The 12,815-nt window shown below is 42.8% G+C and overlaps 1 protein-coding gene across 18 annotated transcripts in view; it reads left to right on the top strand.

Moving 5' to 3' along the window:
* Positions 1 to 12,815, top strand: part of LOC6525735 (potassium voltage-gated channel protein Shaker) — a 116,799-nt gene that overhangs the window by 58,825 nt on the left and 45,159 nt on the right. The window contains exon 1 of one of the 18 annotated variants that reach the window (XM_039371082.2): positions 5,616 to 6,076. The exons of 15 other annotated variants lie outside the window; for them this stretch is intronic. In XM_039371082.2, the coding sequence (XP_039227016.1) occupies positions 5,895 to 6,076 (182 nt within the window). In that variant the 5' untranslated portion in view covers positions 5,616 to 5,894. Of the gene's footprint in view, positions 1 to 5,615; positions 6,077 to 12,815 lie in introns of those variants that run through there. 2 more of the 18 variants (XM_039371111.2, XM_002101521.4) reach the window with 2 other exon arrangements.

Below are 12,815 nucleotides of genomic sequence, written 5' to 3'. Positions count from 1 at the left end.
TGGCAAAAAGGAGGGGGGCGGGGGGAGCTTGGCAAGCAGAAATTTAACTTTGTCAACCTTTGCAGTTTTATGAATTTCAAGGCCCCCCCCCAAGCTATTCACCAAATGGGGGGGAAGTGAGAGGTTAAGAGTGGAAAATTAGCTGATAATGCTGCTGGCTCTTGTGCTTGTGTGACTTTTCTCGAGGATTATGCGATGGCTTTTAGGGAAAATTGGTGAAAATTACGCAAAATTGAGAAATACACACAAAAGAGCAACTTCAAAGCCGCACAAGTGTATGTGTGTGTGTGTGTGTGTGTGTGTGTGCGTGGGCGATGAAGTATGAACGAATTGCAATTTTAATTTGCACTAAAAATGAATTTATTGAGCGTCCATAAACAACAGAGCACTGAAAATGGGAATAACAAAACCAGAGCAATTGCCCCATGGAAAATTGAAATAAAATTCTATTTCGCATTTGTTTACACATTGTGCATGAAATATATATGCTTTACCAGGCCAAATAGACCAACAACTCAGGCCGCAACCGCAATCTATGCATATACACATATATATATATACATATATATATATATTTACTTAGATTTCGGACAAAATAAATGGTTGAAAATTAAATGCTGAAAAAATGTTTATGCTATTGAGCTTGCTGTTGTTTTTTTTTAGCTTGCCGTATATTGCATTTGCAAATGTTTGCATATACGGCATTTGCATAGAGAATTTCAATTAAAATTTTAAGGGTATTTGCATTCCTACCTTCGGTTTTAGCTGCCATTTTGGGGCGACTTTCATTCACTTTAATTGGAAAATCATATATTGGGGCATTGGGGCGATTCCTCATGAATCATTTCCTGGCTCGGATTCTGACATCTGGCAATTAATAAGTTCAACTATGAACAGGGCGTGTAGGTTAAAGTAGGCTAAAATTTTCACCGCCGCTTGTTTACCCACCAAATGATAGGGGTGGGTTGCTGGCGGTGGTTTTGGGTGGTGCAGGTGCCTAAGGGGAATGACCAAGCACGCACACGTACACCACCCCCACCGCCCCCATTCCCCGTCTGCATCACCAAGCACTCCAAGCCAAAAACAAGCCCAACTCGCGTTTTTTTTTCCTTTTTCCCGCAAGTTTCCAGGAATGTCAGCTCTGATATTTGTCGGCGCTTGTCTGTCATTTTCAATTTGTGGTTCCCTCTCTCTCTCTCCCTCTCTATCTTTCTATCTATCTGTCTCTTTCTAGCGCGACTGGTAGCCCCAACCTTTGACCCCCCATCGCATTGGCATTTCCGCTGTCATTTAGTAATCGATAAATTTTGTATTTGCCCTCGGTAAATGCTTCTCATTTGCCTTCAGCCGTTGTCAATGCCGCTGGCCGGCGATGCAAAGGCTTTTCCGCTCTCTATGGCACAACTGTTCCGCCCACATTTTCACATTTCCACCAGCTTTTCCACATCCACACCTTTTAACACACGCAGCGCGGCGAAGATTTGCGCGCAGTGCAAGAAATCACACAATCATTCCAATTGATTTTTATGAAGATATATATTTTTAAAATGAAATACTTTATAACTACGAAAGTAATTTCATTGAATTTGAATCAAGTACTAAATATTAGTGCAACTAGATAAGCATTCCTAATATTCAAAATTTTAATATATATTCCTTACTATCTTCATTAGCTACTTTTTGATTATTTTGCATATATTATTAATTATTTAAACACAATAAATACCACGTTTTTGTGCACCGTGCAATTGCTTGGCTGCATCTGCCGGCAAATCAATCAATCAATCAATCAATCAGACAGTCAGTCAGTCAGATTGTCGTGCTGAGTGGATGGAAAACTGAAGCGAAGTGAAACCGCTAGAACCGCATTGGTTTTAACCCCTTTTGGCCAAAAGTGGGGAGGGGGCTTAAAGAGCCAAAAAGCCGAGTCGATCCGCTGGAATGCGAAACCCCTTTGGTGTCTGGTGCGCATTAAACAATAATTTGTGCAGAAGCCAAGCGGAAAGCGAAGCGTTTGGAAATGTTTATGGCACCGGCGGGAATCCCGGCCAGCTCCAACAATCTCAACTATTCCATCTTTCTATATATATATATACATATATATGGCAGCAGGGGGGCGGGGGGCGGCCCCAAAGAGATTCTTGTCATTAGTTTGAATAATTTATTTGTGTGTATTTTGTGAGCTGAGCTCACAGTTTGCCGGCGAGCATTGTGCCACAGAACTTTCAATGCAGCTCCACAGCTTAACGCATTAAGTAGTGAATCAGGATGTGAATTTCGGCATTCAGACGACATACATACATATGTACATATGATTATAAATATTGGGCAGCAAAACATGTGCACAATTAGGTTTAAAAAATAGTATCCACTTTGTTTGCTTTCATATGGTACAAGGTATTCCCGCAGTTGTTAATGCTAAACAAGCAGATGAAAATATAACCAACTATATTTAGTTTATTATGCTGTCTTATTTGCTTCGTGTTCTTCGTGTTTCCATTTGTGCTAATGCAAATTTGCAAAACCAATTTCAGTTTCAATTTGCCCAACTTTATATGACATTTGCATCCATTACCTGTGCGAAAAAAGATGCTGCAAGTGCATTAAACGCGTATTATGCGGGCGGCTATTCCTCTGCATTTTCCACCCACAATTTTCCCCATTTTCCTGGCTTTGTTCTATTGCTTTCAAATTAGCGCAGAACTCAATTAAAGGCAAAGGAAGTGGAGAGCTGGTGGTTTGGTTCAGTGGTTCAGTGGTTAGGTGGTTTTGGGAGGTTGCTTTTGCTCGTTTTTTTTTTTTTTTTGTGGGTGGTGCGTGGCGTGTGTATGCGCTTCAACACCCACGCACCAACACATACACACACACACACATACATTCGCACACTTACACACACTGAATGCAGCTCTCGCATTTAATTTAGTTGATTCTAATTTAATAATGAGTTGAATGGGTTTTTGTGTGCGCCGGCAATGGGCAGCACTCCGCAGCCACGCCCACCTCAATTGTGGCCAGCCACATCATGTTCTTATTAACGATAATACTGATGAGCATTGAAATTACGGCCACAAAATGCCATAAAAGTGGAGGGAGTGCATAAAGTCCGCCATTTCCAAGGGCCACCTGAATGTGATAGCATTACGTTGTATGAAGCCGATTAAATCGCTCGTTTTACCCGTGCATAAATACACATCGAGATTTACTATTTTTAGACGGCACAGCTTAATGGCTTACAAGTTCCGTAACTCAGGGTACAAAAAGTCGAGAGGATAAATATTGAAATACCCATTGAATAAATACTTTAAATGTACTTTAAATATTGTTTGGCTGCAAACAATACTACTAACGATTTGCTTTTTTAAATCGATAGGCTTTAGAAAATAATTTTCTCTTGGCATAATGACAATATTTAGCGAAAATCAAAAATCCCTTTAATTATATCGCATTCAAAAGCTTAATAGCTGAATTTAAAACACCTGAAACACCTGAAACACCTGATGGTGTTCTGCAAGTGCGAGTGTCAGGGTCAAATTGACCAAAATATCCCAAGCAATATGGCGGCAGTGTGGAATCCATAAAGACATAACCTCTGGCCTTAAGGTCTGGCATATGTGGGCTTGCTTGTAAGCCACCAAACGAAGCGACGGCCCAGGGAGACGTTGCGGGGGGGGGGGGGGGGAGGGGGGCACCCTTCTCCCTCTGTCGTCGTAATTGAATGGCCAATGGACTGATGGTCTGGATAGCCCACACTCTGGCCGTGACCTTGCCGGCTGGCCGAGGCCTATGCCATCCCATCCCGTCCAGCCAACGCACATACTACTGCCACCCCCTGCTGCCACCCCCTGCTGCCACCCCCTGCTGCCACCCCCTGCTGCCACCCCCCCTTGGTTGCCACCCCCCTGCTGCCACCCCCTGCTGCCACCCCCCCTTGTTGCCACCCCCCCTTGTTGCCACCCCCCTGCTGCCAATTTCGCCGCTTGCTGTATGAGTTAATGCGCTTACAGGGACGTCAGCGTCAACGCAAGTGTTTGGCATTGCACTTTAAGCCTGTGCAGCCGGGCAACTGTCACCTAATGGCCACCACCAAACCCAACCCAACCCAACCCAACCCATTCCAAACCAAACCAAACCGAGCCGAACCGCAACCAGCGACTGGAGGAGATTAGTGCAATGGCAGCAGCGACAGCAACAGCAACAGCAACACGGGGCGTATACGTGATGCGAGGGCGCATAAATCAATAAAACCCGAGCCACTCAGCATGGAGCTCTCATCTCTTTGCCGCCTGCCGCCTTTCTGTGCTGTTTTGCGGCACCTGAGCACCGGCCAAGTAGCATTGTTAACTCAATTTCAACACGGAAGCAATTTGCAAGCGGCTTTAAGCCTTTCTGGCTTATTAAATGCTGCCACCTCAGCTGCAATGCAAGAAGCTGCATTTTGTTATCTTGCACGAATGGCTAAATCAGTTGGGAAAATGGACACTCATTCATTTAGAGTTTAGTTCGCTTTGCTGAGATTTTCGCCTGCAATTGGTGACTTTGCACTGTGTGCATTCAAATAATGCACTCAAGTTGAGAGATTGAATAAATATCAATTAGCATAATTGATGAAGACATTAATCTTGTGTGCGATTTATGGCCGATTGCATATGATCAGTGTGCCATAGTGAGTGTATAGATTTATGCAGTGATAGTGCGAATGTCATTAAATGGAATTGCTATTAATAAGCCACTGAAACATAACACTTTAATTATTGTATGGTTTCAATTTCGATTTCTATGCGCAAAGTTAAGATCTGGCATCTCTCGCCTTTCAAATCAAAGTCAATTTATTAAATCAGAATGGTAGGCGGAGGTTTGCGAGGCTTTCGAATTCCAATTGATAATAGATAATGGCGCATTGAACATGCCACATGCGGCACAAACGCCAGCTTTGTTTGCCTTTGCGAGTTGATTTCGATTCGATTCCATTCGATTCGATTCGATTTGATTTGATGTGATGTGATTCACTTTCCTGGGGGGGGGGGGAGAGTGGAGTGTGGGGTTTGGTTTTTTGTTTGCTTTCCCGGGAATGTGCTTCAAGCTAAACAACCAACAGCCAGCAGGAACAACAAAGCCGAACCAACAGCGATGCAATTATGGCTGGCATTACGCAATGGTTACATAAGACTCGGGGCTCAGGGCGAGGGCACGCTAATTGATTTGCCAAGCGAGTGGGTGTGGGATGGGTGAGGAAGAAGGGGGGGGGGGAGGCAAACGGTAGCCGGAAAAGCGGAAAATCGAAAATCAGAAGAGTGCCGTGGTGGGGCGGGCGCTGCAATAAGTAGCTATACATAGCATTAATTACAAGCCAAACCCAATCACCATCTTAGCCAGAGATTCGCTATCACTTACCAGTTACACAAGCCTAAGCCCAGCTATCGATAGGATATAAAAATATCACTTGCGTGTGAGCGATATTTATATAAGCATTGTTCCATAGAGCCAAACACTTGTTGGCCGAGGGCTAAGAGCTAAGCTTGTGGTGCCAACACAATTGAGTCACCAGACCATCGAAATTAGCTATCGAAAGTGCCTGCAATCGAAAAGATCGATAAATCTAGCGTTGCATTCTCCCCCCCCTCCACCAACAGCTGTGTTAACCATGTACCAAAGTGTAAACTAAAATGAAAACGAAAGTGAGAATGAGCAAATGGCAGTCGCGGCCACAGCAATCGATCCATGACACAACCAGTGACAAGCAGTCCCCCAGTGAAACCGCATCCGCATCCGCATCCGCATCTGATACCGATACCGATAACGATACTGAATCGGAGTGAGTGCCGCGTCTGAGTGCGTCCCCTGTACCCCACGTCCACCATCGGCGGAGCAGGTGAGCCTGCGGGCCACCTGGTGGCATGGCCGCCGTTGCCGGCCTCTATGGCCTTGGGGAGGATCGCCAGCACCGCAAGAAGCAGCAGCAGCAGCAGCAGCACCAGAAGGAGCAGCTCGAGCAGAAGGAGGAGCAGAAGAAGATCGCCGAGCGGAAGCTGCAGCTGCGGGAGCAGCAGCTCCAGCGCAACTCCCTCGACGGTTACGGGTATGCCAAGCAAAATCAATTAAACATTATTCCCAAAAAGCCGCTATCTATACATTTTGTAACGATTTCTTGGGTTGAAAAATAAGCTTAAAGAAAATTCATGTTTTCAGTTCATAAGAGCATCTTTGCTACTCACACAGTTCCCCTAGAATTTTGCCGCTTTACACATTCAACCACTTAAATCTTAAATATTTGACTAGTTTTTATTAAAATCAGCAAATAAGTGGCTAGCTTTACATGGCAAAAAACTTTTAAAATTGTTTTCCTTTTCTCAAAAAATAATTCCCTTCAATCCGATATTCGGCAAAATGCAAAATGGTTAGCATGCCGCATTGCTGACGGCTTCATCAGAGTTAAGCCTCCGCCCATGCGGAACCATCCAAATGCGAAATAAATAAATAACAGGCGACGGAAGCTGTGTGCCACGAATGTAGCCTGAAGGATTCGTTTTCGTTTATCTGCCCCTACAGCTGGCACAGATCTCGGGGCACTTGGCTGCACCACCTGAGCCACCTGCACCACCCCGAGCCACCCAAACCAACTGAACCACTCGAGGAACGCCCCCAAACTCAAACTCCAGCACTCAAATTGTTTACCTCGACCTGGGAGCTACCAACTGGGGGTCGCTGGGAATGGGGATTGGGTGGTGGGTGGTGGGTGATGGCGAACTGGGAGCCACGAGGTGCTGGATGTGAAGATGTCTGTCCTAAAAGCGCAATAAACGTGACTAAAGTAAACTAAATCAAGAACGAAGCACACGGAGAACTTTGAGTTGAGCATTTCGTGTTGCACTTGACAGCGAGAAAGGAGATGGAAAAAGTGAGAAATAGAAAGCGAGCTGAAACTTAAACTTGTGCCTTGCACTGAGCGAAATTCGAGGTCCCAAATTGTTCAAAAAATTGGTGTTAAGCCATTTATGGAAGCAAAACATATATATTCACTGTATGCTTATAGATATGGCAATAGATATTAGCTTTTATGACTAAAAGTCTACTTTTTTGTTTCCTGTGCAGATAGAAAGGTGAAGCGCAAAGATCTCTTGCTGATTTCTGTTCAAAAAGAGAAAGCCAGAAACCACAGTAATTTTCATAATCAATATGAAACACCAAGCAATAGCTAAAACTGCTATGCCAAATATTGAAATTAAATCAAAATTTGAGAGTAGCTACCAACTTGGCTGACTTTAAATCAACTGCTATAATTCTAATCAAAGCATTTTGCTATTTTGCTGCAATATAAATATAAATAGAGATTGCTAGTTATTCGATATTACAAAATCCAATTTGCAGGCATTCGTAGATATTCCTGCAACGATTCTGAAGCGTTGTTTAAGTGGCTTTTCTTTGTATCTGCATCTGTGCAATTGAAGGCAACAAAAAACGAACGCCATTGAGCAGTAAGCAAAAATAATGGCAAGAAAAGCGAAAACACAGCCTGGCAGGGAAATAGAAATAAAAATACGCCTGCAAAATATACAAAAAAAAAAAGGGGGGAAAAAGTGAAAGCCAAAATGTTATTTTGTTCAAGAGTTGCAGGGCGCCAGGCAGTCAGGTCCTGTCAAGCAGGACCTCTACCCCCTCCACTCCTCCACCCCTCACCCTCAAAATAAAAGCAGAAAAAAAATAGAAACGCCTGTGTGCCGTGTGTAGTAGAGCCTGGAAAAACTCGTATGTGTGGGTGGGGAAATGTGCGGAAAAACTCTCTGGCTGATTTTTCAGTGCGCATTTCTTTTTGTTTCTCGCTTTTCGACGAAGTTTCTTATTGGACTTTTGTGTGCCTGCGCTTAAACTCGTATTTTATAGAATGATATTTTTGGCTGAATGCCAAGAGGCAGTTACCAAGTGGAGTAAGGGGTTAAGGGGGCTGCTGCTGCATTTATGTGTGTGTGTGTGTGTGAGTGTGACTGTGACTTTGATGTCGAGTGTATGCCTGCATGTATGTGTTTTCTGTGCACTGAAAGCCTTTTGGTAATTACATTAAACATGCCCAAAATGCAGCAGCAATTTACACATTTCCCTCAGCCAGCCACGCCCCTGTGGCGCCGCCCTCTTCTTTTTTTTTTTTTTGGATAAATCCAACTCCATTTTCCCTGTGGCGCATATGTGTGAGTGTGCGTGTGTGTGACGTCACACGCTGCAGCAGTTGCCAAAAATTGCAACTGAACTCTGGCGGCCATAAAAAAGGATAAAAAGAAAGCGAAACACAGAGCTGCAATGTTGCTGATGCCTTTGGGTTAAGCAGCGATATATATATACGTATATATATGTATTTTGGCATCTGTGTATGTGCCTGTTACGTGTGTGTATGTGTGTGTGTGTGTGCAGCAGCAGCCTCAAGGACATTTCCACTTGCATCTGCTTCAATTTTGTTGCATTAGTGTCAGTATCTCTCGCTCTCTTTTCGTCCTTTTTCCTCTTATTTTTTGCTGTATTTTTCCTTATTTTTTTTTGTTTATTTCAGCAAATATGTTAGGCCTTAGGGGGCGGGTATATGGGCGAGGGGGCGTGGCCGCTGACCAGACAATGTCGCTGCAAACGAGCGAAACTGAAATTAAATTCATTTCCCCCGCCTTGAAGTTCACATAATTGTCAGTTTTTCAGTTTTAAAAGTACTTACAAGATGGCAAACGAGTGAAGTGGTAACTAAGGCAATTTCAAGGACCTCCTTGAACTTTATTACACTCTTTGAATCGTTGTCACAATGCTGCCAAATTTATTTGGTCGATTATTGTGTTATGAACATATTTCTTAAGATTCTTAGTTGGCATTTAGGTATATATTTATACACACTTATAGTATTTCCTTTTAAATAAAAAGCAAGAGTTTAAGAGTATTTCCTTTTAAATAAAAAGCAAGAGTTTAAGAGTTCCCATGATAGCATTTGGTCATTAGTGTTTCGGATTTACCAAATAAAACTTCAATTAGTTACAGCATACAAATTTGTTGCAAAACTTGGTCCTTTTTAGTTTTGGCATTGCAGTGTGTGCAGCGTGCAACTAATGACGTTGACAAACGCTGCAAGTGTCGCTCGTTCTGGCCAAAATCGGAGTCTACAGCTGCAGATACGGATGCAGTTGCAGTTGCAGTTACAGCTGCAGTTGCAGTTGCACTTCCAGCTGCGGTTGCCAACTGCCTGTCGTCCTGTCGGATTCGTAATCGGATTCAAAGAGCCGCAGACACACTGACGACAAGCCAAGCGTCGCCAGCTTCTCCTTTTGGAGCCCAATGCCACAAGCCTTATTGGACCGGCATTTCCTCGGCTTTTCCCTTTAATTTTCCATCCGTTTCGGCTGGTCGAGACGATGTCACCTACTGGCCAGTGCTGCACTTGCTAAATCGAGTACTAAAAGTAGCTAGAAAATATATATATTTTTAAAGAATTATACAAAATTAAACATTTGGCTTATGGGATTATCACTAGTGAGCTATTTATTAAAACATTTTCACTGGATATATTTATATATAATTTTTATTATATTTAAATATTATTTATTATATCGCAAACATTTGGTAAGAACTGAAAGGGGAATTTTGGAAGTTTGTGAATGCACTGCTACAAACTTCATTTGATTTGTGTTTTTTAATAATATTATTTTACGTATGATAACATCTGATAAAATCCAGAGTCAGGCTGGCAACACTTGCCCCATAGGCGGCGGTGCAGCAAATTAACATCATGACACACATTTAAATGCAGACAAACGGAGGAGGGGGAGCGGCAAGTGGCAAGAGGTAAGAGGAAAGTGGCAAGTGGAAAGTGGAAAGTGGAGAGATTCTGCAGTGATACCCGGGGACTTGGGAAATTGAGGCCACACAAACGAAGCAGGAGATATACGAGTATGTCTATGTGGCCGAGATGGAGACCAAATGGCAGGGCAGTGGAGTAGGCTCACTTTCGCCAGATGATGCCACATTTCCCCTCCCGCATTTCATTTCCATTTCTCCCCTACCCCCCTACCCTCATGTGAGCTGTGTAATTGCCCATGAATTGGCAGCTCACTTCGTGTAACTCAGTTACCAATAAACTGGCATTTAATTGGCTGTAAAAAGCACTGAAATGGATATCGATAACAAATTTGCCTAATTGGTAGGCAGTAAATACACATTTGCACAGGCATTTTAATCACCGAATTATGTGGAGCCTTAAGTGATTTTAAAATTTCTAAATTGCAGACAATTTATCAATTTTAGTGGCTTCATAATTAAACCTTTCTCTGTCGCCCCACTTTGCTGAAAGCCATTCAATTATGAATGCACAATCGATAAATGCAGCGGAAATCCCTTTCCATTTCCTTATTTATGTCTTATTTTTACAAACTTGGCCAAGAGCGAAAAGTCGCTTGCATAATCGCTGGCAAATGTGGGATTTTTGGGCGCCGAGTGCCCAAATAAATATGCAATTGTTATGAAAAATCGAAGGCCAACTTTCAAGTGTCTGGCCATATTTCACACTCTCTTTTCGGTGTGTATGTATGTGTGTGTGGGTGAGAACTGGAGAGTGAGAGAGAGAGAGAGAGAGAGACATGCCGGAAGTGGCAAGCAATTTGGGCGGCAAAAAGATGCAGTACATACAACGAAAATTCTTCATCTTTGGTAATCAAATAATGTCACATTCAAATGAAATAATTATATATAATAATAATTTAATATTTATTGTTAAAGATTATAATTCGTTTAGTGAATAGTGCATCCATAGTATTTTTTTTAGTTGAAGAGATGCATCATAAATAATCCAGTTATACTAAATACGCAAATAACTTCCGAAATTTCAGTTTTAAACTTCTATGGCTCGAGGTGGATGCAACTTTTCTCAGTGTAGACTTCAGCTCATCAGCCGCATCACACACACACACACATACCAAAAAATGCCCAACTGGTCGCTAGTTATGGCGCCAAGATGACGCCCCCCTTTCCGGCTTCACCTCGATGTCCTCATCCATGTGCATGTCCTTTTTGCCCATCCTTGCAACTTGCAACTCGCTCAAAGGATGCGCTATAAATTTTGCAGGTTGTTTTGCTGCGCTGCACAAGTTTCGGCGGTATAAAACTCAGCCCCGTCGTTTACCAACGATTTTCCCGCAGTTTTCCACCCATCGATGGCTCCAGCATTTGTCTCGCTTCTTTCTTTTTTTTTGTTCGTATTTTATTCGTTGTTGCGGCCCTTTGCTCGAAAATATGTATATTTTCCATGCTCATCCCCCTGGTCGCATATTTTATGCAGCTGCCACGGGTTTTACTCGGATCCTGCGAGTCCGCCGTTGGGCCAGGACGAAAAGCAGGACGAACTGAAGCCGGAATGTTGGCCAAAGCTGCGGGCCACATTTTCTACGCTCGCTCCTCATCCATTGACGTTTGAGGTTGCATTGTTGCTGAATTGTCCTCGTCGTGGTCCTGTGTCCCGTATACCGTGTAATTGAACCAATCGCCTCTCGCCGCGCTGGAATATGAAATTCCAGCGGCAGCCCTTTCATCCAAAAGATATTTTAGCTTTTTTTCACCACTCTTCTATCTGCCTGGCATCTCATAAATCTCATTAAAAATGCGGGTGGCAAAACGGATGCCATAGTGCTTAGAGTGGCTACTATTCAAGGGGATCTTACACTTTTTTTTTGCATCATTTTTAACCATGCCAAAGGAATCGCAAACTCAAATTATATTGTCTAATTTCCGTGATTTATGCATAAAAAATACCTTAAACCTATATATAAAATTCCATGTATTTCCTTATGGCAACAATAATAGACGTTTAAAACTCTAGATTTTAGCATGAGTTCTTCTAATCTGTGACTTCCACAGTTATCTTATTTAAATGGCATTTGTTTAGTCTAGCCACTAACGAATTCAACCTCTTAAATTTTAGCTTGTTATTAGATGTTACATTTGTGTATATAAAAAACCTATAAAGTTCGGCTTGCGTGTGTGTAAAGCAATCATACAAAATAGATAAGCTTAAAACTCTAAAATTCAGCATTAGGTCACCTAATTTGTGGCATATCCTAGTTAGGATAACTGGTCGCCTGGTTACCGCAGATATATCCTAGTCACCGCCTTTATTGTTATCCTCGTTAGGCAGGCTCACCAAATTCATGGCCAGCTCCTAGGAAAATATGCATTTTCCGCGTTTTTCCGCCCCACCCGACCCCTCGCTGGCCATAAATTTGGCTAGCAGCTTAACAAGGGAGCTGAACAGCAATGAAAAAAAAAACAAAAAAACTGAAAAAAAACGTATAGAACAAGCCAGGAAAAAGTGCAGCACCACGGCGCTGGGAAAATCCGCGCAAAACGAGGGGGAAAACCCAGCAGGCCGATGGGCTACAATGTATAACATGGCACTAAAAATTTAATGGCTCCCACAGCCTTTGACTTCAGTTTCGGCCTTTTGGTTCTGGCTTTCGATTTGGAATTTGAAATCGGTTAAGTGCAGGCAGTACTAAGCCACCACATTATTCCATTATGGCATTACGACATTATGCCAGTTTTCTATGGGAATTCGGTCCCATATCCGCAGAAACGCATTAGCGTCACTTCGGGCCCTTTTGTTATTGTTTTTTTATGTTTGGAGGCCAACATAGTTGCCAAAAATTAGTCAATGCGTAGCATATCCCAGCGCTGGCTAATTGATGTAGTACGTGTTTTCCGCAACCACATTTCCAGCGTTCGATTTATTATACCAACGTATATATATGTATATATATGTATATATATCCTGTGGCCGGCTTTTCAGCACGGTTCTAATCGAT

The sequence above is a fragment of the Drosophila yakuba genome, chromosome X (genome assembly GCF_016746365.2).
Source record: "Drosophila yakuba strain Tai18E2 chromosome X, Prin_Dyak_Tai18E2_2.1, whole genome shotgun sequence".
In the NCBI taxonomy this organism is placed as follows: Eukaryota; Metazoa; Arthropoda; class Insecta; order Diptera; family Drosophilidae; genus Drosophila; species Drosophila yakuba.
This window is presented reverse-complemented; position numbering and strand designations above follow the sequence as displayed.